This window comes from Engraulis encrasicolus, chromosome 11, assembly GCF_034702125.1.
Source record: "Engraulis encrasicolus isolate BLACKSEA-1 chromosome 11, IST_EnEncr_1.0, whole genome shotgun sequence".
Classification (NCBI taxonomy): domain Eukaryota; kingdom Metazoa; phylum Chordata; class Actinopteri; order Clupeiformes; family Engraulidae; genus Engraulis; species Engraulis encrasicolus.
Genome location: NC_085867.1, coordinates 27475540 through 27502352, shown reverse-complemented (window position 1 = coordinate 27502352; position 26813 = coordinate 27475540). Strand labels below are relative to the sequence as shown.

Here is a 26813-nt window from a genome sequence, read left to right as displayed (position 1 = left end):
GCCGTAGCTTACTACGCACACTGCCGTCGCAGCTAGAGAGCCTACAAACGGTTGTCTTGGTCGGGTCAGATAGCGGCCCCCAAGTGTCAGGGTTAGTGTAAGATAAGCGAGACAGTATCAAGGTGCATAATAGTTATAGTGTGAGAAATTTAGTTGCGGAACGTACTGTAGAAGTAATTTGCTGTCAGAGTGTGTTAGGTGTCACATCCCGCGCGCGCCGAATTTAGCGGTTTAGGCGGGCTGAATCAACTTGAATTCAACTGTTCAATCCTATTTTCATCTCAAAAGTCGTTTTGCTGTGTGTGGTGAGTATTCTTGCACTTAAACTCATTCTGCCATACTGCTGTTAAGTATTTCGGTGGTTTTCTAAGCTGTCGTGACTACCACCCCTTTGTCAGTGAATAAGGTTAGCCGCTTTTGCTATGCTAAGTAATTTAGCTTAGCCCTCTCTGAAGCTTAATGATCTCGTAAGTAAACATCATCATTCATGAATACACTTATGACGAACTTTGTGTTATTGCCTCATGTCTGTGCACAATGAGAGGTCATGATTCTTTTTCACTCGTTTCGTCGTCAAATAGAAGTTACTACTGGTTTCTTGGTTCAACGTCTTTGTAAAATTGAATGAATGACGACACGTGTTACAGAACGTAGACAGCCGGCCCGGTTCACGTCATCTCGGTAGGAAAAGTACACGGTAAAAAAAAATGGGCACAACTGTGTGTGCATCTTAAAGAAATTTACCTCACGGGTCGCTGGAATTACACAAAACATTTGGCCGGTTCTGAAACTGTATTGCAATATTGATCCTCGATGGTAAACATTGAGAAGAAGCCATTATCTTCAGTTCCCCCGGCAGCTAGCTTGATGCCTAGTAGTTTGTTGACTTTTTGGTTGTGTTTAATTAATGGATGGGTTGATCATTGTCCGTACTACAACAAACACCTCCCAACGCATAGTTGTACGTGTAATGTCAACGGTGTAATCACTACTGCTATGCTGTGGCTACATTTGTTAAAGCGTATAACAGCAGGCTAACAAAATCCCTCCATGGGTTAAAATGGCTACCTTCCTTGGGCTTCCCCGTAATCTAAAGATATAATTAAAGATCCTTTCCTGTCATAGTATATTTGACGTCATTCCAACTGATCATAGTCAAATGCTTTTATTTCTGTTTAAAAGCCAACGGTCAGAGTTGATGGTCTATTGTACGTAGTGCATTGCTGTAAGACAGCATAATGTTCTTTGGAAATCAGGCTCCTGTAAGGGCTAACCGGTTTGTGTTAGTTCCGCGATTCCCTGATTGACGCTCCCAACTCAGGACGCTCCTTTCATCTCGCTCCCACTAGCTAGACTATCGGTACCACCGCCATATGACGGAGCCAGTTATCTTGTTGATGTTAGTTTTTTGTTTCTAACCCTAACCTTAACCCTAACCCTAAACCTAAACCTAACCCTAACCCTAACCCTAACCCTAAATTGCTTGTATGTGGCAGTATATGATAATACGTGAAATATAATCGGGTGGGACCGCACGTCCGGGAGTGATAGAAACACCTGGGACCGCACGTCCGGGAGCGATCTCAGTTGGGAGTCTCCATCCCCTTACCTAGTTCCGCTAATGTCGCGTGCTTGTTTTAAATTGGCAGGGCGTACGAAACGTGAGTGAGTAGTTCTAGTGGTGCTACCATTGACACTACAGTTGGTGCTACACTTAGAAGAAGAGTTTACAGTTGGTTACATGGCTTGGAATAATGCAACGAATGAATGGCCATAGTAGAGCCGTTACGTAATATTTATTTATTTATTTACCTGGTAGTAATGTAATCTACTAGCTGCGTGTACTGCGTTCCAGGCCATGTCATCAGATATTTGTCTTCCCATTTAACATGGCTGTTTGTGTATGTGTAGTGTGTATAATTATTTAAAGGTTTCTCAGGAAGAGTGATGAATTGCACACTTGTTGCTGTCTTCAAAGGTTCTTTGCATCTGCTGTTGCATAACCAGGAAGGACCTTTCTTTTTTTCTTTTCTCTTTGTCCCTTTTCCTTTTCAGGATGTTCCTTCATTCACCTACCGTGGCCACCTCACAATGGGCGTTCTGTCAAACTGCTTAATTCACCAAAGCCAGACGAATTGTAGCAAAACCAGTGGCCTGAGCGGATAGCAATAGCTCTGCCCACTCTCCACCTCGTTCCCTTCACTTGTTGCTGTCTCCCAGCAGAGCAGAGCAAGTCAGTACCCACTTGAGGTTTCTGAGCACTTGTAGCAAAAAGGGTGTGTAGGTTGGTCTGGGGGTTTTGAGCAACAAAGGCAAAAAAAACAAAACAAAAAAAAACACTAGTTACCTCAGTTCTAAGTTATTCTAGTTTGCTGCTGACTATTGACAAGTAGCAAAATCTTACGAGACTTGCTAAGACATTCCCTGTAAGATTGTGAAGCGTGAAAACATAAGAAAAAACTCCTCATACCTGTTTATATCTTGAAAAGCAAAAAACAAATCTGAAACAAGAGTCCTAGCCGCACAGCAGTAATGTCTTCCCCGGCGATAACTGTGGCAACTGTGATTGCCATGGCGGCAGCCCAGGCGGCTGGCATGGAGAGCTACCTCTGGCTGCTGATAGTCGGCTTCATCATTGCCTTCGTGCTGGCCTTCTCCGTGGGTGCCAACGACGTGGCCAACTCCTTCGGGACGGCCGTGGGCTCTGGGGTGGTGACTCTGCGGCAGGCCTGTATCCTGGCCACCATCTTCGAGACACTGGGCTCGGTGCTGCTGGGGGCAAAGGTCAGCGAGACCATCCGCAAGGGCATCATCGACGTCAACATGTACAACGGCTCGGAACACATCCTCATGGCCGGCTCCGTCAGCTCCATGTTCGGTAAGCAAACGGTTAACTGCTGCAATAGTTTCGGTCATCTGTACGTGATGTGCTGGTTGCATGAATTGACAAACGCACTTTTTGACTAATACAAGTAGCGTCTCACAGTGCACCTCAGTGCGGCACAGTTTGTATGATCTGTGCTTGATATGCTTGTTACATAGTGAATTGACAAAGCAAGCTTTTTTTGACTGACTACTCATACATACAAGTAGCATCTCAAAGTGCAGTACATGGGTGATGAAGGATCAAAATTGATGCCCATTAGTCCATGTTATTATTTTTTAAAAGGAACAAAAAAACAGATCAATCAGTCTTCTACATTTTTATAAATGTGTGTAGCGAAGGGGAGACGAGTTGCTTTGCTGTGAACATGGACCCTCTGCACCACCAAAATTGGCTCTGCTCTTTGGTGTAGGGTCTGAGTCAGAGTTTGGTGCTCCAGAAGATCCAGGTTCGAGTCCCGGTGTGGCAACTCTTCTCCCCTTTTCTGCAATGTCTTATTTTTGAGGGACTTTAAAGTTTTGTGTCACTGCCAGCGTGTCAATCCGATTTGCATGCCACAGCTTCCATTCTTCCATCGTCCTGGCAACAGCACAGCAGCACTGAGGTGCACTGTAATGTGGCGGCATTCATTGGAGATGAATGAATGACTGACGGATATAGGCAGAGAAAAGGTTAAGCCAGGCTTTTGATGTGTGTGCCAAGTGTGATCATTGTGTGTGTGTGCATGTTCTTTCTGGTCTCTGCAGGTTCAGCCGTCTGGCAGCTGCTGGCCTCCTTCCTCAAGCTGCCCATCTCCGGCACGCACTGCATTGTGGGAGCGACCATCGGCTTCACGCTGGTGGCCAGAGGCCAGGAGGGCGTCAAGTGGATTGAGCTGCTGCGTATCGGTAAGTCAACCGATATTGAGAGCTGGAGGTTGTTGTTGGTCAGGTTCATGATCAGGTCATGATCATTCAAAATCACGTTTTTGGTGGGACTGTTTGTTTGTTTTCATTGTGTGGTGTTGTGTACGTGAGGATGGCTAATACTCCATGTTCCCACTTTTCTTTGTTTTCCAGTTGCCTCCTGGTTCCTTTCTCCACTGCTCTCCGGTATCATGTCTGCTGTTCTCTTCTACTTTGTCCGCATGTTCATTCTGCGCAAGGTAAGCCCTCCGTTCCCTGAAATCAGACACGCGTGTACGCACATACACATGGGCAAGGTTAACCCTTGTTTCCCTGAAAACACGCACATACCGTTGGGCAAGGTTAAGCTTTGTCAGTCTCATTCCATAGCAAAAAAAGTACAAACTTGTCCATTGTGTTGAGTTGGCCCTTTTTCCTGCCTGTGTTATCATATCGTATCATATGGCGCTGGAATAGGATGCCCTCTTGTCTCGCTGATGGCTGCTGCCAGACATGTGACTGCAGACATGCGGCCACTCCAGTACTCACCGCACTGCTGCTCTTCTCTTCTCCTCTCCCCTAGGGGAGGCCTCAAAGGCTCGGTGTTCCCTACAGAGGCGTTAGCTCTGACCTTCTCTCTCTCTCTCTCTCTCTCTCTCTCTCTCTCTCTCTCTCTCTCTCTCTCTCTCTCTCTCTCTCTCTCTCTCTCTCTCTCTCTCGTGCGCCATTACTGTCAAACACTATCTGACATGATAATGGCCACTCCTGTTTTTATCATCCTTTTTACTGTTCTCTCTGCCCCCCTTTCCCTCTTCTCCTCCACTGCCAGTGCCCAATCTCAGTAGCATTTGATTTCAGCCTGATAGTTTTCTCTCCACCTTGCTTCCCCACAGAAAGACCCAGTGCCCAATGGGCTGAAGGCTCTGCCAGTGTTCTACGCTGTCACCATGGGGATCAACCTCTTCTCCATCATGTTCACTGGAGCACCGAGTGAGTATCGTAGTCTTGTGCGTGTCTGTCTCTGTGCGTTTGTGTGTGTGTGTGTGAGAGAGTCTGTATATGTGTACAATCTGCAAACCTCCCAACCCCCCTTGTTCTTGCATATCTGTCAGCCTGTCTGCCTTAAACCTCCCTCCTGGAGCACCTCGCCTCCCCCACCACCCCCGTGTGTTCACAGAAGTCAGTGCAGCCCAGCTTAAAGCTGTAAGTGCTTGGGAGGACTGGACAATGGACAGTGAACTGGAACTCTAGTGAGATTTTAATGATGGGTTGTATTGTTGATGTTGAACTTTTTGCACTGTTTTTTATTTTATTTGACTTTTTCCTCAATCTGTGTTTCTCTCGTTCTCCCCCTTGTTCCCAATGAATGTGTAATATTATAACGTGGTCCTTTGTCCAGCACTGGCAAGAAACGAATGAATGAGTGAATGAAAAGAAGGCAGGGCAAATGAAATGGTTTCTGTGAGACCCATGCTCTACACTAGTCATGACACTCTGAAATTGCAAACTTCCTTTTTTGGGGGTACTACTTTTCTTTCTTTCTTTCTTTTTTTTGAACTCATTTTGTGCTATTTTCTCATTTTTTTCCTCTGTCTGGACCTGTGGAACCTGCATTAAATGAGCAACTTTTGCTCCTTGTTTTGTTCTTCTACCTACAGGGATCCTCAGCTCTCGGAGACTCTCGGCCCTGGCCATTAACTGAAGGCTACAGGCCAGAGTATGACCAGATCACACTCTAAAGAGTGTGTATGCACACACATAACTCAAACCCGCACACACACTTGACATATGTCCAGCCCCCCACACACACACATGCATACATACACTCTACACACACACACAGGCATGGCAGCCCTCTGGAACAAAGGTGGTTGTAGTGTGGCGGCAGTAGTTGTCGTTGCCAGTAGTGAGAACCAGAGCAGACCAGCTCTCTCTCCCTCTCGGTTGTTGTGTAATAGGGCCCGAGGAGACAAGAGGCGCTAACTGCTTTAAATACCAAATGGCCTACTGTCACTCCACCCACATAAGAGCCGGTTCAACACACCAGTCGTCCTCTTAAATTACACTTCCCTCACTGTACAAACAGGAATACCGGTAATCATGTTGGGGCCGCTGCTAGGTTTTGGGTTTGTTTGTGGAGGGAAGAACTCAGGCAGGCTCTGTATGATTTTGACCATCTGCTGAAACAAATGATTTCTCTCCTGGTATTGGGAACTAAGGACAGTCAGACATTGTTCGTCCAAAGATTTAAAAAAAAAAAAAAAGCAGTCAAACTATGAGAGACAGTCTGGGCTCTGGGTCACGGTGGTGTTGTAACAAGCTCGCCCGTACCCGGGCTGACGTTGTGACAAATCCCTGCGGTTGTTATCCTATCTACCACCTCAGGCAAGTTGATGCATGTAATAAAGGCAGTGACGAGTGCAGACTCAACCTGTGGTGGCCTGTCTTTACCTGAGCAATCCTCACGACATGACGCAGCACAGGAGATAGAGAGAGAGAGAGAGAAGGAAGGAGGAAGAGGGAGAGAGGACATTCCTGTAAAATACCTCCTGACTGTAGAGAAGCCTGCTTGTTCCTCAGGGCTGTGGCCTGGTACATTGTGAAACACCACAGACACAAACACTAAAAGGGAAATGTAAGTACTACTATGCACAACAACAAACTAATAAACCGAGATAAATATAGTCACAATACCAATCACGCACCCATAAAACGATGCCACTTAAAACGACTTTTCCAGCCACATGAACACGCATTTATGGGCTGAGCAAGTGTTGAGACACGGAGCCAGAGAGGAGGGAGCCAGTGTTAAAACAGAGCTTCACACAGCCAGACGTTAGCTGTACAAAGCCACACAGGCGCAGAACACTTCAAGGCGGTAATTGCCACACACACACACACTAGCCATGGCAGCACGAGATTAGAAAGATGGTGGATTATTTTGATCTTTGGCCTGTCCTGCACTCCCCTAGTCCACTGCTACCAAATTGCCACAATAGACCTCTACACTGCAGCTCTCTGCACCTCTGCTTTGCCTAGCATTTTATACACACACCGCAACACCCACTCCCAGCTTATGTAATTTAGGAAAGGAGGAAGGGGGTCGGGGGCAGGGAGAGAGATTTAAGAGGCCCGTATGTCTCAAGTTTAGTAGTTTGCTTTTCATAAACCCTGTTTCCCGATCTCAAGTGTCTAACTCGCCCCCCCCCCACCACCACCACCACCACCACCACCACCCCAGAGGCCATATATTAGGGAGGTGTGTCTGTTTCCCAGTGCTAAGAAGACGACCATCCCCCCGCACCCCCTTTCTGGGCCCCTATAGTAATGGGGGTTTGTCTTGGGCTAGTAGCAGGGACTGTAGCCAATTGGGCCAAGGGGAGGGCCTAGGGTTTTTCTCTCCTCCCCTCTCCTACTGGCCCTCAGTTTAGGACACCTTGTACTAGTTTTGCCTAACGGGGGTGTGTATGTGGAGAGAGGATAGTATGTCTCATTCCTGTGTACAGTTGGCTCAGCGTGACCCCCCCCACGCAGCATGCAGGCAGGGGGGCTGGTTGACTACCAACGGGGCGGGTGGGTGTGAACACCGTGTCTTTGTAGAACTGACACATTGAAGTCAGCAGTGCGGTGGGGTTACACATAACCTGAACACCCCACCCCTCCACTTTCTAACACACATGCACTCGTAAACCGCCCGCCAGTAAGCTCAGGAACACTCAACACCTTGCAAATTATGTGGGTCATAGCATATGCTTGTATTCAAACACACACAAATCACCACCCACACCCCACAAATTATTGCAGAGGGCCCAGCTACCGGTCATTCAGTGTCCATTGGCAACATGACGTTCCTGGAAGCTTCGGCCTCTGACCCACCCCCCGCACATACAGCCGATCACATTTCCCTTTATCGCCGCAAACTGCTGTCAGCGCTTTGACACATCAGCCAGACTAACACCCCCGCCCCATCCCCAGCGCAAGTGCTTTTTTAAGAATTCAGATGCGAGTGTGCGTAATTGGTCACGTTTTCACAACTAGTCCTGATGTATGCACTTTTCCGCATGGACGCTTCAGCTATAAGGGCTTATGACATTCTAGTAACTGACAGCTCCCTCACACACACACACACACACACACGCACACATCCCTTGTGACACCCAAACTCTAGCACACACAAACACCCCTGTCCCCCCTCTCCACACCCCCTGTCTGTGTGCTGGAATGCTAATTTTCTGGTCTGATTCTTCTCTGAAAAACACAGCGGGAGGCATTGGTTGCCAGGGGGACAAAAACAAACTGGCGACGGGGAGTGGAGTGGAGTGGAGTAGAGTAGAGTGGGGAGGGAGTGTGCAGGACACCAGGGGACTGGGCCCATTCAGAATCCTTCTAGGCAGGTCCCTGCTCACAGTGGGCATATTGGCAATGGCTTTTGGCCCATCCGTTTTGAGTTGGTAAGAGAGCTGGCCTGGCGCAGTCTAAATGAATGGACAGGCGGGGTATTTGCAGACGGTTACAAAGTCTGCGGCCCATCCGGCTCTGACTGGAAGTCCCGTGGGGAATGTTGTTTGTTTTTGTGTATGGGAAGCTAAGTTGTGTGGAATGACTTTATGGCAGTGTTGAGGATGGCGGGAGGGAGAATTGTGATAAGATAAGCGAGGCGTCGTTTTTACTTTATTTGTTTATTGACGCAGGAGGCAGATGACCTGACCAAGGATGACCATAATGTCAAATTAACTACCCGACAATAAGTAACCAGTAGGGAGTATGTTAACTTGAAATGGTTAAAACGTTGTGTCCTCCTGTCGGAAGAACACCAACCCAATGCCCATTTAAGTATTTTATGGTATTTATGGTGGGAATGGTTGTATAGCCTTGTCAACCTTTTGTCATCAAAGTCTGAATGATTCTGAAAGGGCGCGATTGCCTAGAGACCGCCAGAGCAAACAGGGCCCCGGCGCGCACGGGTGAAATAATGCACAATGGAAAATTTCCAGATGAAAGTGACTGACTGATCGGCTCCATAGAAGAGAAAAAAAGAATGACTGACTGACTGGGGGGATATAGGTCTTTAAAAAAAAAAAGTGGGAGTGTTGGGTGTGAGGGAAAATAATCACAATGCGGCCACGCCTCACTCTCACCCACTCTGAGTCATAGACGGTCACGGCTAGGCCACAGGCACGCACTGGGATGGGATAGGATGCCCCCCCCTCTCCTAGCGGAAAAAAAACAGCCAGCCAACCAACCAATCAGCCTGTCCACACACCTACGCAGCCCATGTGTGTCTGGGCTGGCTTGTTATTGTGCAGTGTGACCCAAACAGGAGCGACAGAACAGGAAGTGGGTAAGCCAAGCGAGCCACACCCAGCCAGCCCACTGCTGCCCAGCGTGGTCGCGCACTCACCACTTACTGCCGCTGGGGGAATTTTGTTTTTTGTTTTTTTGTTTTCTTCACTCCTCTGCCCTGTAAGTCTGCATCAGTGTTGTTTTCATCCCCCCCCTGTGACTCTTTTTAAAGTCACTGGGTTTACTGTCTGGTCTGCGCCCACACACAAAGAAGCCATAATATCCCTCAACTTCACCCACTTTGCCCGTCTTTCGATGTGCTGTGTTTGTCAGTCGCCTTTTCTTTCCTTTCTCCTCTCGTCTTTTCCTCATGTCCCCATATCATTTATACCGTTTCCCTCTCCTCTCCTCGGCTGCCTTGCTTGCCATCAGGACATCTCTGAACAAATGGGTTGTAGGAAGTCGATATGGCTTATTTTAGCCCCAGGGCAAGGCCCTGTCAGGATACCAGACCCTGAGCCCACCATCGTCGCTAGCACCTGTCCCTGCTCCCCACCCCTTCCTAGCACACACGTACAACCTGTTAGGACACCAGCAGCACTTGCCCCATCACCCACGCCGCCCCCCTCAGTGCATCAGTGCATGTGCCCCATTGCTGGTATCACCTGCTCACTCCTACGGGTTCCTACTCCTACGATTCCCCCCTTGACATCCCATAAACGGCACCGCTCCCTCCCCTTCTAACACCCCTATTGCAGGACAGCAGAGCCAGAAGCCAGTGCCCACTGTAAGCAGCACCAGTCTCTGCCAACCTAGCCCAGCGACGGGCCCGAGCCCAGCTGCTCCCTCACCACCACCCTACTCTTATCTCGTTTCCTCATTCTTCATGTCACACTCTGTTCCTGAGAAACCCATCCCGTTCTTTAAGCTCCTCTCTGCTCCCACATCCCTCTGTTTATCCCACCACTGCTGTTTTTTTAAGTATGGTAACAGAGCTCCTTTCTTTAAGTAGTCTTTTCTAAAGTAGTACTTTTTTGCCTTTCCTCTTTCCCTAATCCACCTCCCTGGCTCTCTGCCTGACCTGACCTGCACCTTCCTGCTCTTTTTTACTTGTCTTTTATTCCTTTCTCGCTTTCTTTTTCTCGCTTTCTTTCTTTCTTTTTCTCGCTTTCTTTCTCTCTCTCTCTCTCTCTCTCTCTCTCTCTCTTTCCCCCCCCCCATGTCCCACTGCCTCCTTCCTTTTGTTTCACACTCCACTCTGGCCAGTTCTCTTTTTATTCTTTCACCTCACGCATGTCCTTTCTCCTCTTCTCCTCCTCCCTCATCTCCTGCTGTTCTCTTCCCCACTGTACTCTACTGTGTACACTGTGAGGTTATGCAATCAGGCTCATCATTTTCCCCTCTCCGCGTCTGCCTGTCGTCCCGGTGTGCTACAGTACAGTACAGTGTGCCGCAGTCTGCAGTGCAGCAGGGGCATGTGAGGCCTGCGTGCGAGTCCACACCGCAGGCAGAGAGAGGAGAGACAACACTCGCCACACACTGCCTTCAGCAAATATTTCCCCTACACACACACACACACACACACACTGAGGCATGCACAGACAGTCACAGCTGTCTTGCCTGACTGGTGGGTTATTGTCTCCTGGGTTTCCTTATTATTTCCCTTCTCCTCCCCTCTCCATCCCCTTCCAGTTCCCTCTTTAGTTGTGGCGGGGATTTGTTGTAAATCTCAGCCTTTTGTGGACTCTCCCTTTATGGTGTATGTGTGTGTGTCAAGATGGCTTTTTTTGTGATGACTGGGTGCTTGTTGAGAGCGAGATGCTTGAGGACTGTGTGTGTGAGAGAGGGCTTTTTTTGTAATGGCTGCCATCTGTCCTGTCTGTCTCCCCAACCATCCTCTGCATGTGACACACACCTCTCTACCACTACAGCAAGCTTGACATTTTCGCCCCTCCTCTCCTTCTCCTCCTGCTCTCGCTCATGCCACTGTGGTTTGTCCCTCCTACACCATTTTGTGTGTCCCTGTAATTCACATTTTCCAGACTATTGCCACCATGCCATTAAAGTGGAGGAAGGAGGAGGAAGCGGGCTGCATTATGCCCATATATGGGCGTATGTGTTCATGTGCAGCGGTGAATGCCCAGCACCTGGGTCACTGTGACACTTTACTTCTCCCTCATGTGTGTGTGACACTTTACTTCTCCCTCGTGTGTGTGTGTGTGTGTGTGTGTGTGTCATTAACCAAGGGCTCGGATGTATGGTGCATAGCCCTGCATACAGCACGCTACTGGCACATTTGTCACCCTTGTGCTGCTAAAACACACACACAGTCCACCCAACCCCCTATGGTTCTCTTCCAGGCCACAGTGTCCAGGTTAAGGGCCAGTGTGTGTGCTGTGAGTTCACTCCGCCCCTCTCTCCTCTCCTCTCCTCTCCCCTCCCAGAGCAGGCTGGTTCCCAGCTGGGCTTCTCAGCACCAGCCAGAGGCCTACTGTAACACGGGAGTGTTGCTTTTACCCACCGCACTGCATGAGCCGCACTCTCCTCTTGCATACAAACCGTTTCAATTTCTAGATCAACACATTTTGCCCGGCCCACATTGCCCTTCCTTACAGCACACAGAAGTTGAATGACATGTCCTATTTCTCCTGGTCCTTTTTTCTTTTCTTTTTTTTCCCCCTTCTCCTCTTTTTTCCTCGAGTCTGTGTCTCACTTGTTCCCCCACCCTTTCCCGTCTGTGGTGTAGTCAGACCAATATGATGTCAGGTCTTGTTTGGGCCGACTGCGGCTGCCGGCTGGTCTGTCTGTGCCTCTGCCACTGGGCGCTCACAGGCCCCCACACTAAGAATAGCCCCATCCAGAACTCCACATGTCCCTTGCTCTCCCTGTTTGTGTATACACTTGCTCCCTTTTTCCTTCCCTAGCTTGTGTGTGTGTCTGTCTGTCTGTCTGTCTTGTCTTGTCTGTCTGGGGGTGAGGGAATGGTAGCACCAGCTGCCACCTTGTCTCAAAAGCACCTTTTTCTCTTCTTTCTTTCTCCCTTCCCTCCTTCCGTACCTTCCCCCACATCCATCCATCCTTCCTTCCTTCTACCCATCCATCCACTGTGGCCTGCTGTGTGCCCATCTCTGCGTTTTGCCCGTGTGCAGTGCTGGGCTTCGACAAGATTCCATGGTGGGGTACCCTCCTCATCTCCATTGGCTTTGGTATCCTCACCGCCTTGATCGTCTGGTTCGTCGTCTGCCCTCGCCTCAGGAAGAAGATCGAACGTAAGTACACCTCAACTTAAAATTTTAACTTAACGTTGCTTAAAACCCTTTTTAAGGAAGAAAGTCACTCCTCACATACGTCCACATGTGAACCTTGTGCTTTAGTGATTGTGTAGTCACTTTCTCATGCACTTTCATGAGGTGGCTCAATCAGAACTGTTTAAAATTGAAAACATCCGTTCAAACTTCATTTGACGTTTTCATAACTGTCCTTATGCACCCTTATAGCCTGTGCACTATACATGTGCATAAACCTATATTTCTTTAAAATGTCAGTTTTATAACATTTGCCACACTTTTGCGGGTGAGCAAATATGTGCGGGTCTTGCATAAGTCTCCAATTTCTATCATTTTATTCCGTTGTCCCCCCTCCCCCTCTCCTTGTGTTTTAATGCAGGCCTTGCGTAGGTCTCTGTTTGGTCTATATTTAGTGGAGCCAAGCTCCTTGGAAACCAATTTGCATTCTGCTCACACCAGCAGCCGCGCCACGTGCCCAGTCACCAGACCTGTGCTGCTGTGGGTGGGGACGGACGTAGATCTCCACTAGGCGTGTGTGTTTGTGTGTGTCTCAGCACCAGACCAGTGTTTCTGTGTGTGTAAATCACCATCAGCCAAACCACCAGACCATATCCTCTGTGTAGTTCATTGTACAGAGGTTGTCTGTGTATGTGTGTGTTTGTTTGTGTCCACCACACCAGTGATGCTGTATTGGAGCACCACAATCTAGCTTGAGGTGTGTGTGCGCGTGCGAGTGCCCGTCATCACCAAACCTGCACATCTGTAGTCCGGTCAGTGCACAACACTCCAGGCTTGAGTGATGAGTGTGTGTAGATCTCAGTCAGTCAATGCTGCAGTTTCACTGTCTGGAGGGGTAAGCTTAAATGTTGCAGTGCAGAGAGACATCTCTACAGACTGCAACACAGTCCGCCTCAGCCTACCAAATTGATTTCTGTCCAATTACTGAACTTGGACTGCAGAACTTCTTGCCTTTTTAAAAAAGGAGGGAAAAGAGACTGCAGCAGAGAGAGCTACCCTGTGGCGAAGATGGGGCTCGTTAAGGTGTAAACCACGTTAGCAGTACTGAACTGAACTGAACAGAACTGAGCCACATGTGAGGAGGACTGCAGAGGAGGGGAGCACTGCCTCCTGCCATCTCTCCTCCCCCTTTTCTAGTCTCATGGAAAGGTAGCGGAATATGCATTGTGGGTTTCTACAGCAGTGTTCTCATTAATCAATATCACTACCTTCAAATGGGGAATTGTTTTGCGATTGTCTGTTTAGAACCAAAGACTCTGGTTGAAAATCTTGCACTTTGAGCCGATCACTGGTGGTGAAGATTTTGCAGATCTGCTATAACATTCAGATTTGCTTCTTATTGCACTGAGTGCGTTTAGTCTGCATGGGGAGGTTGCAGTAGTTTGCTGCTGCGATTACCGCCTCGTGCCAAAAGGGTTGCTTTGTGTCCGAATGGCGCAGTTGCTTGAGGTGAACAGAAGGCCTTCAGATGAGATGGATGGCACGGCGCCTGCTGCCACTTTAAAGGACTCGCCGAGCGGCCGGTGCCAAGAGTCGCCAGATGCCAAGGCTGGCTCAGTGCTCCTCGTCCCATTTGTCACAAGATCGATTGCACCCCAAATTGAAGGTGGTTGTTTCTAGTCCAGCGGATGGGTGATTTGATCGTGCACTTTTGAGTAAAAGCATGAAAATCGGTACACATATCCTTCTTGATATGCTGATTAATATTAGCGTTGGAGGCGTCGCGAAAAATTGTTCGTTTTCAAGATGGCCGCCAAATCCAATATGGCCGACCCATATTAATGAATCTACCTTACACTTTGTAGTAAAAGCATGAAAATTGGTACACATATCCTTCTTGATATGCTGATTAACATTAGCATTGGAGGCGTCATGAAAAATTAATCGTTTTCAAGATGGCCGCCAAAAACCAATATGACCGACCCATATTAATGAATCTACCTGAGACTTGTTAGTAAAAGCATGAAAAACGGTCCACATATCCTTCTTGATATGCTGATTAACATTAGCATTGGAGGAGTCACAAAAAAATAATCGCTTTCAAGATGGCCGCCAAATCCAATATGACCAACCCATATTAATGAATCTACCTGACACTTGGTGGTAAAAGCATGAAAATCGGTACACATGTCCTTGATATGCTGATTAATATTAGCATTGGAGGCGTCGCGGGGAAAAAAACATTGTTTTCAAGATGGCCGCCAAATCAAATATGACCAGCCCATATTAACTACCTGGTAATTTGTGGTAAAAGCATGACAATTGGTACACATAGTTACTTTACATTAGATGCTTATTCATATTAGGGGCCATGAACAAAAATCAAATATGACTGACCCATATTACAATACAATACATTGCAATGTGTATTTATGTAGCACAGTATCACAACTATGAAGTTTACTCAAAGCACTTTGAAGAAAGACATACACGCATACATACACATTCACACACCAGCTGTGCACAGTGGGCAGACTACCGTACGGCACCGGTTGTCACGCGACACACACACACACACACACACACACACACACACACACACACACACACACGCACACACACACACACGCACACACACACATGCCAAATCTTCACATCATTATCATGGTCTAGAAATGAATCCTATACTGTACATGTAAACTTTTCACTCAAGTTATATTTTACATACCCTGAGTTGACTTTTTGATGGCCATCATGTTCCAACTGTGCCATTCACCATTTATTCAAAGTTTATGTCAATCTTTTAATTAGGCATTATTGGCAGTTTGATTGATGTTGGCCATAGTATATACCATAGCCTGTGAAATCCTACTACTTTACACAATTGTTCTGATCTGAAATGTAGCATGGATTCCATCCCTCAGTGAGGGTACCAGATCTTGGGGTGCAATCAGGAGAATGAGTAGGGGTGTAAAGGCGATGGCTGCAGTTTGTTTGAATAGATACAACTAACATGATTGGATATGGGCTACACATATGCCAAATACCACATTCTCAATGATATGATGAATGATATGTGTACCGATTTTCATGCTTTTATTACCAGGTGTCAAGAAGATTCATTAATATGGGTAGGCCATATTGGATTTGGCGGCCATCTTGAAAATGCTAAATTCTTCGCACCGCCTCCAATGCTAATACTAATCAGCATATCAAGAAGGATATATGTACCAATTTTCATGCTTTTAATACCAAGTGTCAGGTAGATTCATTAATATGGGTCGGCCATACTGGATTTGGCGGCCATCTTGAAAACAACGCATTTTTCGCTACATCTCCAATGCTAATATTAATCAGCATATCAAGAAGGATATGTGTACCGATTTTCATGCTTTCACTACCAAATATCAGGTAGATTCATTAATATGGGTTGGCCATATTGGATTTGGCGGCCATCTTGAAAACGATGCATTTTTCGCGACGCCTCCAACGCTAAACTTAATCAGCATATCAAGAAGGATATGTGTACCGATTTTCATGCTTTTACTCAAAAGTGCACGATAAGGCCCTTTTGTGTGTCCCATCCGCCGAACTATTCAGGTTCCCCTGATGAAACAAGCGATGCTTCTGTGGACAGAATTGAATTGGTTGCTTGCAGTGGGGTGAAGACATGGCCCCTGTTATAAATTCGTTGTTAACAGAACGACGGGCACTAAAAAGGCACTATGTTATGTCAATGTTAGTACTATGGTAGTGACATCAGCGAGTATTCGTGTTCCACTGGTGGAAAGGCGTGCATTATGATGCTACATTGGGTTGTCTCATCACGTTGGTTTGGTATATTGTGTGCCCTGATGCTTCCAGCCTGGTACGGCATCGTTTAAAGTCCTCATGTCCACCATGGCACACGCCAGTATTGTAATGAGGGACCGAATCGGCCTGTGGTCTAGTGTCTGTTGATGAGCAGATACAGCATAGGTGAGGATGTTCAGCTTGGCTAGACTTCTGAACCTCCATGTTTGAGAACAAATCATACACACCACAAATCAGCAGGTTTTTTTCATGGTTCCTGCACATTTGTTAGCTGTAAGTTTTTACATTCTCCAGATTTCATTAAAGTTTGAGTATTTTTTTCTGGTCACTGGGTCATCTAGTGTGATGGGGGTCCTGAGCTTATAAGCCAGCTCTGTCAGCTGTGGTTAACTATTGATATGTCTTGACGGAAATGGGTCATGAGAAACGGTTATGAGCTTCCAGTACAGTGATGCAGAATGACTGTAAATGTGTTCGGGTGAAGCATGGGAGTTTCTGAAGATTAGCGTAGCACAGTGTGTGGGATGAGGTTAGTGCTCTGACTCCTGAGTCATGTGACTTCCTCTATGGCCTAAGTGTTGGCCTCCTCACATGGGAGTAGAGGGCATGGGGAAGATCAAAGTGCATTTCATCATGTTGAACTTACGGGAAGGAAACTGGAAGAATTGGGGAATCGGAATCCTTTAGTGGAACCATTGTCATATGGTGCCCCTGCGTTTATGAGGATTCTCATTCATCCAGGTCATATAATCCGTAGTTTTCATGGAAGTCCATTTCCTCACAACTTAAACTCGTTTATGGGCAGACTCACCGGTGTGCTTGGTAAAAAAAAAATGTCTCCCATGCTACAGTTAAGTTATAGACAGAGATTAGTTTGAAGAGCAGTGCCCTTCTTGCGACAAGGTGACTCTGTGACATGACTCTTAGTCATGTGATGTCCACTGTGGCGTAGTGTCTTTGCTCCTCACACGCGTGACAACAGAGGATTTAATTTTTAGTAGGGCCACATAACGGCAGCGCTTCAGATGTAGGATACCAGTGGCCCAGAGTGACCACACATTGACCAGGCAAATCTCTCTCTCTCATTTAAGGACAGTCCAAAACTCACATGGTGCTGTTCAGTTACAGAAGCAGATTAACGCGTAGTGTAGAGTGCCTTGTGATGGGATACGGAGGCGTCGGTTGGTGTGACTTCTGAGTCATGTGACGTGGTGAGAGGCGTAGCGTCTGGCTTCTCACAATGTGTCCAGACTAATTGGGTCATGTGTTGATCCCGGTAATTGAGCTCAGCTCTCGGCACTGGAATAGCCCAGCCTGCCCAAGACCGGCCAGGGGCGGCTCAGGGGTGCTGACGATGGGAAGCGACCCGGGAGCGCGCAGAGATCTTTGGGTGATGGTGGGGAGGCAGTTGGGTGGGGGTGGTTAGGTGAAGGGGGTCAGAGGCTACTTACTTTTAAGGTGACCCCATAGGTTAAAAAAAATCCCTCTGAAATAGTCTCAGAGGGCCCCATTTTAGCTTAATTAAAAAATAAAATGAAGTCCACCCCCCCCCCCCCCCCCGGCATGATGCTCCCTCATGCCAAAAATTTCTAGAAAAAGCCCTGGTTGGGTGAAGGGGTCAGGGGCCACAATCCTCAGCTAACCTGGACCAACTTGACCCCTGTAAACACGGCGGTGGGCAGCTGACTTATGATCCCTGGGCTTTGGTTGAGCTAGTCCTCCATACTCCTCGCTCACTCATGTGAGTTTGAGGCGTTTGGGGATCGTGTGAATCTGGAGACGTGCTTGTCGGGGAGTAGCCTCCCTCCAACGGTTTTCATTTCAGATGAGTCAAGTGTTCTGTTGATTTCTGAAAATGAGCCGCTTCGTCAAAATGAGCTTGCAACTAACTTGGCCCCGGCTCAAGCCCTAACTTCTGATGTTTGGAGGGGGTTGTACCTCAGCTCGTTAGGCCATAACAACAAGACAGCGGTATGTGTGCTTACAGTAGTCTTGTTGAGGCGCTGCACTGGTTTTCATTTCAGACGAGTGGGTGTGTTTGTGTAGAACTGGAGATGGCCTGGCCCTTACCCTCTCTCTCAGCCATCATGGTCACAGTACTCCGTGGTTCCTCTCCGCTGTACTTTTGAGTGTTGACCACACCAAGCTGATATTCAAGTGTGTTTGTCCACAGGAATACTTGGCACATATGCATGCGTGTGAAACATCGTGAGCTCTTAAAAGCTCACATACTTCCCCTGACCATAATCATGGTCTTGGGTTTTGTTTCAAACATTCATGCATTTTTTTTGTGGTAGTGTTGAGGGTTATAATGCGCTCGTGCCATAATTGTTCCTCCTTTTTTGTAATTCTTGGCCCCATTTGTTGTGGTCAGTAAGAGCTTGTTTGGCACAGTGCTTGAAAAGAGACTTGTGACTGGTGTCTGTGTCTCGCGTTACTTCCCGTAATCCTGCTGCCCAGTCATATCACTTCCCCCGTCGGCGCACATGAGCAGCTGGTCTGGTCACCTTTCAGCTGGAATCAGACGCGCCTTTTTGCCCCTTTTGCTGGCGTGCCCATTTTTACCCTTTCTCTCAATCCATCTCTTTTTATCTCTCGCCGGCTTATTTTTTCCCCTCCCTTCTGTTTGAACATGAGCAGCCTAATTTGAGCTGCTTATCTGTGTGGAATTTGACCTGGCCTGCCCTGTGTGGTTTGGTTAAGCAAAAGCCCCCATTGTATTGTTCGACTCGTCTGTGTGTCTGTGCCAGTGTCTGATTATAGACTTACCTCGTCTCCCTCTCTTTCACCCCAACCCCACCCCACCACCCACCCCATTCAAACTCTTCCTGTGTACCCTTCACTCTCTCTCTCTCTCTCTCTCTCTCTCTCTCTCTCTCTCTCTCTCTCTCTCTCTCTCTGTCTCCATTTCTCTCTGTCTCTCTCCTTCTCTCTCTCTCTCTCTCTCTCTCTCTCTCTCTCTCTCTCTCGGTCTCTCTCTCTGTCTCTCTCTCTGTCTCTCTCTCTGTCCATCCCAAATCTCAGGGGAGAATAAGTCCTCCAGTCCGTCAGAGAGTCCTCTGATGGAGAAGCGTGAGTTGGCGTCATGCCCAATCCTAAAGGCGGTGCCAGAGGAGGAGGTGACCATTGACCCGCCCCCCCAGAGCCCCCCTGCCACCGAGGAGCGCAGAGTCACCTTCAACATCGGCGGAGACTCGGACGACGCAGACTGCAAAGAGACTAGCCAGGCTGCCGAGAACGCCAACAACAGTGAGTGGTCCCTAAAAAACAAATGGATATATCCATATATATGAATAAAGCCCACTACAACCAGCCTTATGAGTGGCTTAAAAGGCCAAAAAAAAGCACATAATAGGCCTGTAGTAGGTCTCAGACCCCAGAAAGAGTAGCTGCTTTTTTCAAAGGGCAATAGAGATTATTCTTTTTTTGAAAACAGATAGGAATTCAGTTGTGATGAATGAAAAATTGCAGTGCAGAATTTTAGTGTACACTTTGTGCTACTGATGTATACAGCTGATGAAACTGTGATATCCCCTCTCCCATTGTACATGCATCTGCCTCATGTCCTGTCTCCCTCCTCTACCACCTCCAGTCCAGAAGACGATGCAGGTGCAGTTCAGCACGCGCTCGTCCGGCCCCACCCACGCCCCCAGTAACGGCTACAGCACCTACCACACTGTACACAAGGACTCCGGCCTCTACAAGGACCTGCTGCACAAGCTGCACATCGCCAAGGTGGGGGACTAGGACATGCTCTTAATAATAAGGCAACGCATCTGCTGTCCCGCAGAGAAATGGTTTATTACCATTATTATGGTTCTAATGCCCAAGACTGCTTTGGTAGAGGATGACTAAGGCAAATCCCAGGACTGTTGTGACCTTCAGAGTTGCATAGCGTGTACATGTAATGGATGCCATCTAACAGAGTTTGGCCAGAGATTCTTTAAGTATATAGAGATATGCCAATGTAATAGGTTGCTATGGGCACCTAACATGACCAGGTTCCGGTCTGCCTAAAGGGGGATATCCGTTAGATAAACCTCCCTCCCAAAGTCTCACACGTGCGGTAGCGCTGAGCTATCGGCCTAGACGTTTGGATCAGTGGTATATCACCTGTGCCTCCCACGCCGAAATGTTGAGTAACTGAGAAGTGGCGAGTTTGAATCTCAAGTGTCCTTTCATACACTTAATAGAAAAATAAAATGTATAAACCTCTTTTGGCAGACGAGAAACTGAATGTCCTAAGCTTAGACAGACCCATAGTCTACACATAGTCAGTAATCATAAAATGATAATCAAATGTGCATGGACAAGAGATTAGGTAGGCCCATACAAGAGTCAATAACTGTAAAATAATAACCAAACTCTTTGTCGAGGTTGGAGAGTGTACAGGGCTGATGGCTCATTGAGCCACCAAGTCCCAATCTTTTTATTTTTTATTATTGACCTAAGATGCCCTACCATTACGCTGGCAACCCTGGGTCCGATTCCGACCCGAGGTCCTTTGCCAATCTGCTCCCTCCACTCGTTTCCTGTCCCTCAACTGTCCTAGGGTTAATAAAGGTGAAAAGCACCAAAAAAAATACACCAAAAACTAGGTGAGCTTATGTAGCAATAATGGTGATCTTGTGAATCTTGTCCTGTCCAGGTTGGAGACTGCATGGGTGAGGCGGGAGACAAGCCAATCCGCCGCAACAACAGCTACACCTCCTACACCATGACCATCATCGGCATGCACAACGAGTTCCGGCTGCGCGAGTCCGAGTTCAAGGCCTCGGCGGCGGCCTCCGGAGGAGAGGAGGGGGATAAGGCTGGCGCAGGACAGACAGGCGCTCAGGTGCTTACCTTTAGCCTTTTGAACACCTTTTTTGTGTCTCTCCGCCCACTATTAAGCTTATTACATCTGTGTGTGGTTTTGTGTTTCTATTTTTGGTGAAGTAAATTGAACTGTATGAAATGCAGTATACTTATAGCCTTACCATGACCTGTCTTCTAGTCTGCCTCTCCCCTCACCTCCACTTATCTCCCCTCCCCTCTCCTCTCTTGTCTCTCCTCCTGTCCGGCAAAACACTGAGTAAAATGCACGATTCTAATGCTGTTCTCCGGTCTCCTCTCCCTCCTCTCCTGCAGGAGCGTAAGCGTGTGCGCATGGACAGCTACACCAGCTACTGTAATGCGGTGGCGGAGCACGGGGCTCCAGGGGAGGGCTGCATCGGGGAGGGAGACGTGGCCCTGACGCTGCCCATAGAGGAGGACGCCGGCAGCAGCCACAGCTCCCTGGAGGAGCCGGAGGCCGACCGGCCCGAGGTGTCCACGCTCTTCCAGTTCCTCCAGATCCTCACCGCGTGCTTTGGCTCCTTCGCGCACGGAGGCAACGACGTCAGGTGGGGGCGCGAGAGTGTGTGTGTGTGTGTGTGGGACAGTAGATGGTATTTAAAACAACGCCTGCTTTGGATCTTTAGCACATGGAGAAAACTTCAGATGATGTGAAGAGGCATAAACATTCTATTGAAAACCCACATGCTTTGACTCTTTGACACACGTTTGTGTGATGGATGTTGTGAATAGGCATCAGCATTCGAATGAAAACCCACATGCTTTGGCTCCTTCACACATGGAGGTGTGCGTGTGTGTGGTACAGGGCCTAAATATAGATCGGCATTATGAGAATCCAGTGAGTCAGCATTTTAACTGCAGCTCAAGATACTGCCTCGCTAGTAGCGGCAGTGTTGTTGGACTGTAGAAGTAACTTCACTTGCTGCTGACTTAAGTCTTGTGGTGTTCCCCTGCTCTAATGAATGCTGTTAGGCCAATGCTAGCTCTGAGAGAAACCTAAAAAAAGGATACAAGCACAGCAGCTATGTGCAATTTCTGTTTGTCCTTGCGTGTTGCCATCTGCAGCTCTCCAATGCGGTTTGGCCATGGTCGTAACTTACTGTTTTTGGTGACCATGGTAGTAACTTGTGAAGTAACGCTGTAACTTTGTAGCTTGTATAGTAACTCCTGTAACTTGTGTAGTGAGTTTGTAACTTCTGTAGTGACTTGGTAGGTTTGCTGTAACTTGCTGTGTTATTGGTTCTCCTGTCTGCAGTAATGCGATCGGCCCCCTGGTGGCGCTGTGGCTGGTGTACGAGAGCGGCTCGGTGGTGTCCAGTAACCCCACCCCCATCTGGCTGCTGCTGTACGGGGGCGTGGGCATCTGCATGGGCCTCTGGGTGTGGGGCAGGAGAGTCATTCAGACCATGGGCAAGGACCTCACACCCATCACCCCCTCCAGGTATGCAGAACAGATGCGCGCGCACACACACACACACACACTCACACCCTCTCAAATTCACAAACCACTCGTCAGGTACACGCACACACGCACACACACACACGACTCCGCGTGCACGCACAAACCACCCACTCGGGTTTTGAGTCTCCGCACATGTAAATCCTAAGATCACACACCTTCATTAGTCTTACACACGCATGTACACACACTGAAATGCAGATACACACTCACTTGCAGACCGTGTGTGTGTGTCTGTGTGTGTCATATCTGTATGAAGTGCTCCAGCCACCTCCTCACACCGCAGTCTCAGACTTCACACCCGCTTCACAACACTCCCAACTGTCTAAAGTGCCTCCTACTCACTCACACTCTCTGACACACAAACTTTGTGAAATAAAGTTTCTAAAAGGCCCTTTCAGACTCTCACAGGCTCTCTTTTACACATAGGCACACTCACACGTAGCCTTTTGAAAGGGTCTCACACATGCGTATGATTTTCTGTGTTCCAATGCCAGGGCAGCCGTGGCCTAGTGGTAGGGCAGCTGTGGCCTAGTGGTTAGAGAGTTGGTCTTTCAATCTAGGGGTTGCAGGTTCGAATCCCCCCTGACCTCTCCCTACATCTCCATCCATGGCTGAAGTGCCCTTGAGCAAGGCACCTAACCCCACATTGCTCCAGGGCCTGTAACCAATACCCTGAAAAATAATAACTAGCTTTGAATTAATGAAAGCATCAGCTAAGCGTAATGTAATGTAATGTTCCGCTATTCTGTGTGTGTGCAGTGGTTTCAGCATTGAGTTGGCTTCAGCCGTCACTGTGGTCGTCGCCTCCAACATCGGACTGCCTGTGTCCACCACTCACTGCAAGGTAAGTTCAAGCAGCACTCACGGTACAGATATGCACAATGAATACACAAGGCACTAAACGTATGCACCTGCTTTCACCATAGATAATTGGGACCTAGGGGCGTATTAAAGAAAACGTGTTAAGTAAAAAGTTAAGGAATCTTATCTTATCTTTGGAAATCCAAAGTAACGATCTAAACATTTGCAATAGACTCTTATGTCTGTTACCTAACAACAAATGCACCGCTCCCTAGCAACAATGCAATATAATGGCTACAACCATACGTCAGTTAGAACGAGGCTAGAACACAACTGGCTGCTGCATCTCGTGGGCTGCAAAGCATATTAGCATATCATGACCTGGTCTATAACTGTTTCTCTCTCCCTCTAGGTGGGCTCGGTAGTGGCAGTGGGCTGGCTGCGTTCCCGCAAGGCGGTGGACTGGCGTCTGTTCCGGAACATCTTCATGGCCTGGTTTGTCACCGTGCCGATATCTGGCCTCATCAGTGCCGCCATCATGGCCATCTTCACCCAACTGGTCTTCCCCTCTTAACCCCTTCCTGACCACCATGACCCCACTACCACCCCCAGCTACGCATCGCAATGCAACGCCCCCGCGGACCAGGAGGGAGTAGCAAGGAGAGGAAACAAGGGATCGGCTTCTCTCTGGAGAGGGGAGAAGAGAGGAGAGGAGATGTGGAGTGGAGTTGGCATGATGAGAGGAGAAGAGGGAAAAGGTGGAGTGGAGTGGAGTGGATGGTGATGAACCCCCTTCCCAACTGTGGGCAGAGGAAGGACGAGAGGGGGGTAGAAAAACTAAAGAAGAAAAAAAAGTATCCCCTTTTTTTGCCCGAGTCCCCTCCCCTCCCCCACCCCTGGGGTTCCTGGCTGCTGTTACCCTATTGGCTGGCGCGCTCTGGCCACTGTGAGCATGCTCTGTTGGTGTGCCAGGGGCCAGCGTGCCATGGGAACAGCTTTTCCTCTTTCTTTTCCACATTTCACTTCCTTCGTCTTCTCTAAACTTTGGCAGTATCGTTGCCACCTCAATGCGTAGTCATTGTACATAGCTTAATCTCTTTTGGGGGCGGGAGGAGTGGGGAAGGGGAAGGATTTTTGTTTTTTTGCTCTGGTTCTACAATTCATTTTTATATTGTAATTATGTACATATATTTTCCTTTTTTAAAGAAAAAAAAGACAAACTGTTCTACAAGTTTAAGTATGTGATCAATTTCAATGCAGTATTGGCCTTGGCTGTGGGGCTTCGACTCCATGGAGAAAACACGATGACAAAACGAGGTTCACTGCCGCTGGCCTGTTGGCGGTGTGGAATGCATCAAAGTGCAGTGTTTGCGTTTGTATGTATGTGAGTGTGCATGTGTGTGTGTTTGCTTGTTGAGGACTGGGCATATACGGTATGTGCTACCCGGGGAGAAATTTAGGCGTTGAATCAGCCAAGGCTTGGCATGCGAGCAGTGATGCGTTTTAAAATAACGCAGAATCGATTCCTCTTGTAAACAAGTTGCGCGTTAGGACAGGTGGGCATTGTAGGCCTGCATATTATGTCTAAAGGTGGCATGGGCACAACAAGAGGCCCATCTGAGGGTGAGGAAGGGAGTGGCTGTTTCTCTCGGTTCACCTTATAACACTACAGTTCAACAGAGTCACATGCTCTGCTTCAGACCTCAGTATGACAACACGGGTGGTTACTCGGCTCACCCACCCAAAGGGGGCGCTGTTTAGTCATGTTAACATACGACCCTTCCCCTCATATATATCACAGTATATTAATAAATAATAACCATCTTGTGTTATCTGGTCATGCTGTATGTGCAAGACTTCAAAAAAGGGAAACCAATGCAAATGATTGATTAATATGCTTAATTACTGTAATCAATGCACCTAATGCAAGAAGCTTGTAAGACGGCTCGTTGCTGTGCAGTATATCTTTAAAACACCATTTAATCCCAATTAGTCAGCCATTTTAAAGCCTACAGTTGATACTCGCTAGTCATGCTAGATTAGTAAGGCTTACCGCACGATTTGGGCTTTGCGTGCGTGTGTGAGTGTGTATGCTTGGCAGTGGATGGGATTGGGCCATTTTCTGTGTCTGTTGCCATAACACAGTTTTCAATAACACTCTGGTGTTCCTAGGAGACCTGCGTCCCTGTCAAGTTACCATTCTCTCCAGTTAAGGTACACCACCGTCTTGCGTGCTCATGAGCTCTGCCTGCTGTCTATTGTGGTGTGTCTGGCCCTCAGTCACAGGCTGGGAGCACTGGCCACCATATATTACTCTTAGTTTACGATCATATTGTTTACCAATACACATTTTGAGTCATGCAGTTTACCAACCTGTACTTTTGAAGACCTTGAAGTATCACTTGTGACAGTGCAGTGAAGAGACATCGATGCTGGAACACGATTTACAATGTGTTTATTGATCTCTTTTTAAAATTCTGAATCCATTTTTTTTATTTGTTTTGTTTGTTTTTGATTTGATTACCTGTAAAACTTGACTGTGTCTGACACATAGTGAAGACGCCGTAATGTATATCAGCTCTGTTCTGCTCTGCTCGGCCTTCCCTTAGCCCTGCTGCTGCAATGCAGCTCCGAGAGGAGGGGAGGGGAGGGGGGAAAAACAGCCTGACGAAGCCCTTTTATGCTATTCTCAATGGAACACACAGGCGCGTAAATACGCACACATACGCAGACCCCTGTTTGCTGTGACGTGCACACACTAGCACATGCTCTGGCACATGCTCTGCTTGTCCACATGCTGGTCCACGCGGTGCCCGGCCCCCCGTGTCCGGTGGTGGGGGGTGTCTGCAGTGGTCCACGCAGGGGAGGGGAGGGGAGGGGAGAGGAGGATGCTGCGCTACCATCACCTCCACAACTGCTTACAGTGCAGGCTGCAAAACATGACATAAAGACTCTAGACTTGCTGTAGTTGCCTTAATTTTTTTTCCCTTTGTATTTTTCTTTATGTTGCGGTTGTATTTGTTTTCTTTAGGTACCAAAGAAAAAGATTGTGTGGGCGTGTGTTTGAGCGAGCGTATGTGTGCTGTTGTACCACCCTTTTTGTTTTTTCTTTTTTTTTTAAAAGTCAATTGTGACTGGGATTTGAAAAACAAAAATAATAAAATATGAATAAAAATTGTAAAAACTACTATGAAGGTATTGTGGTGTTTTCAGTGTCTTTTCAGTGTCTTTCTCTGTTCCTGTATGGGTTGACTAACAGTGACTTGTTCAACAGCCGTAGTAACAATGAGCAAAAACCATCTGAAAAGGTATCGTTAAAGTTTGCTTTGAATAGGATTTCTGAGAACTAACAGGTGGAACTTCAGTCTAGATACTATTTTTAAGGTCAGACATTATCTACATAAAATGCTTTCAGGCTGCTGTTCCTCACCCAAATGTAGTTTCATTCTACAAAAGTTGTTTGTGTGATTTAGACCACTAGATCAACAAATACTTGTTATGAATGAATAAAATGAAATTAAATACTGGTGGAACAAGTCCAGGGCTGGCTCTGGTTACTTTGTTGCCCTTGTCAAGCACCTGTATATTACCCTCATTTCATGCAC

General features: G+C 47.6%; 1 protein-coding gene across 1 annotated transcript; it reads left to right on the top strand.

Moving 5' to 3' along the window:
* On the top strand, nt 1-26395 carry slc20a1b (solute carrier family 20 member 1b). The gene is made up of 13 exons (XM_063210326.1): nt 1-305; nt 2056-2878; nt 3631-3771; nt 3943-4028; nt 4662-4758; nt 12201-12320; nt 19134-19358; nt 19702-19844; nt 20758-20946; nt 21240-21493; nt 22201-22386; nt 23167-23251; nt 23621-26395. The coding sequence occupies exons 2-13, from the start codon at nt 2533-2535 to the stop codon at nt 23780-23782; spliced, it is 2034 nt and encodes a 677-aa protein (XP_063066396.1). The 5' UTR covers nt 1-305; nt 2056-2532; the 3' UTR covers nt 23783-26395.
* The last annotated feature ends 418 nt before the right edge of the window (nt 26396-26813 follow it).

Bases quoted from the DNA above. Each gene is read 5' to 3' on its own strand.
- slc20a1b (XM_063210326.1), top strand. From the start codon at position 2,533: ATGTCTTCCCCGGCGATAACTGTGGCAACTGTGATTGCCATGGCGGCA. The intron at 4,029-4,661 runs GTAAGCCCTCCG...GCTTCCCCACAG, and splicing joins GCATGTTCATTCTGCGCAAG to AAAGACCCAGTGCCCAATGG. The intron at 21,494-22,200 runs GTGGGGGCGCGA...TCCTGTCTGCAG, and splicing joins CACGGAGGCAACGACGTCAG to TAATGCGATCGGCCCCCTGG.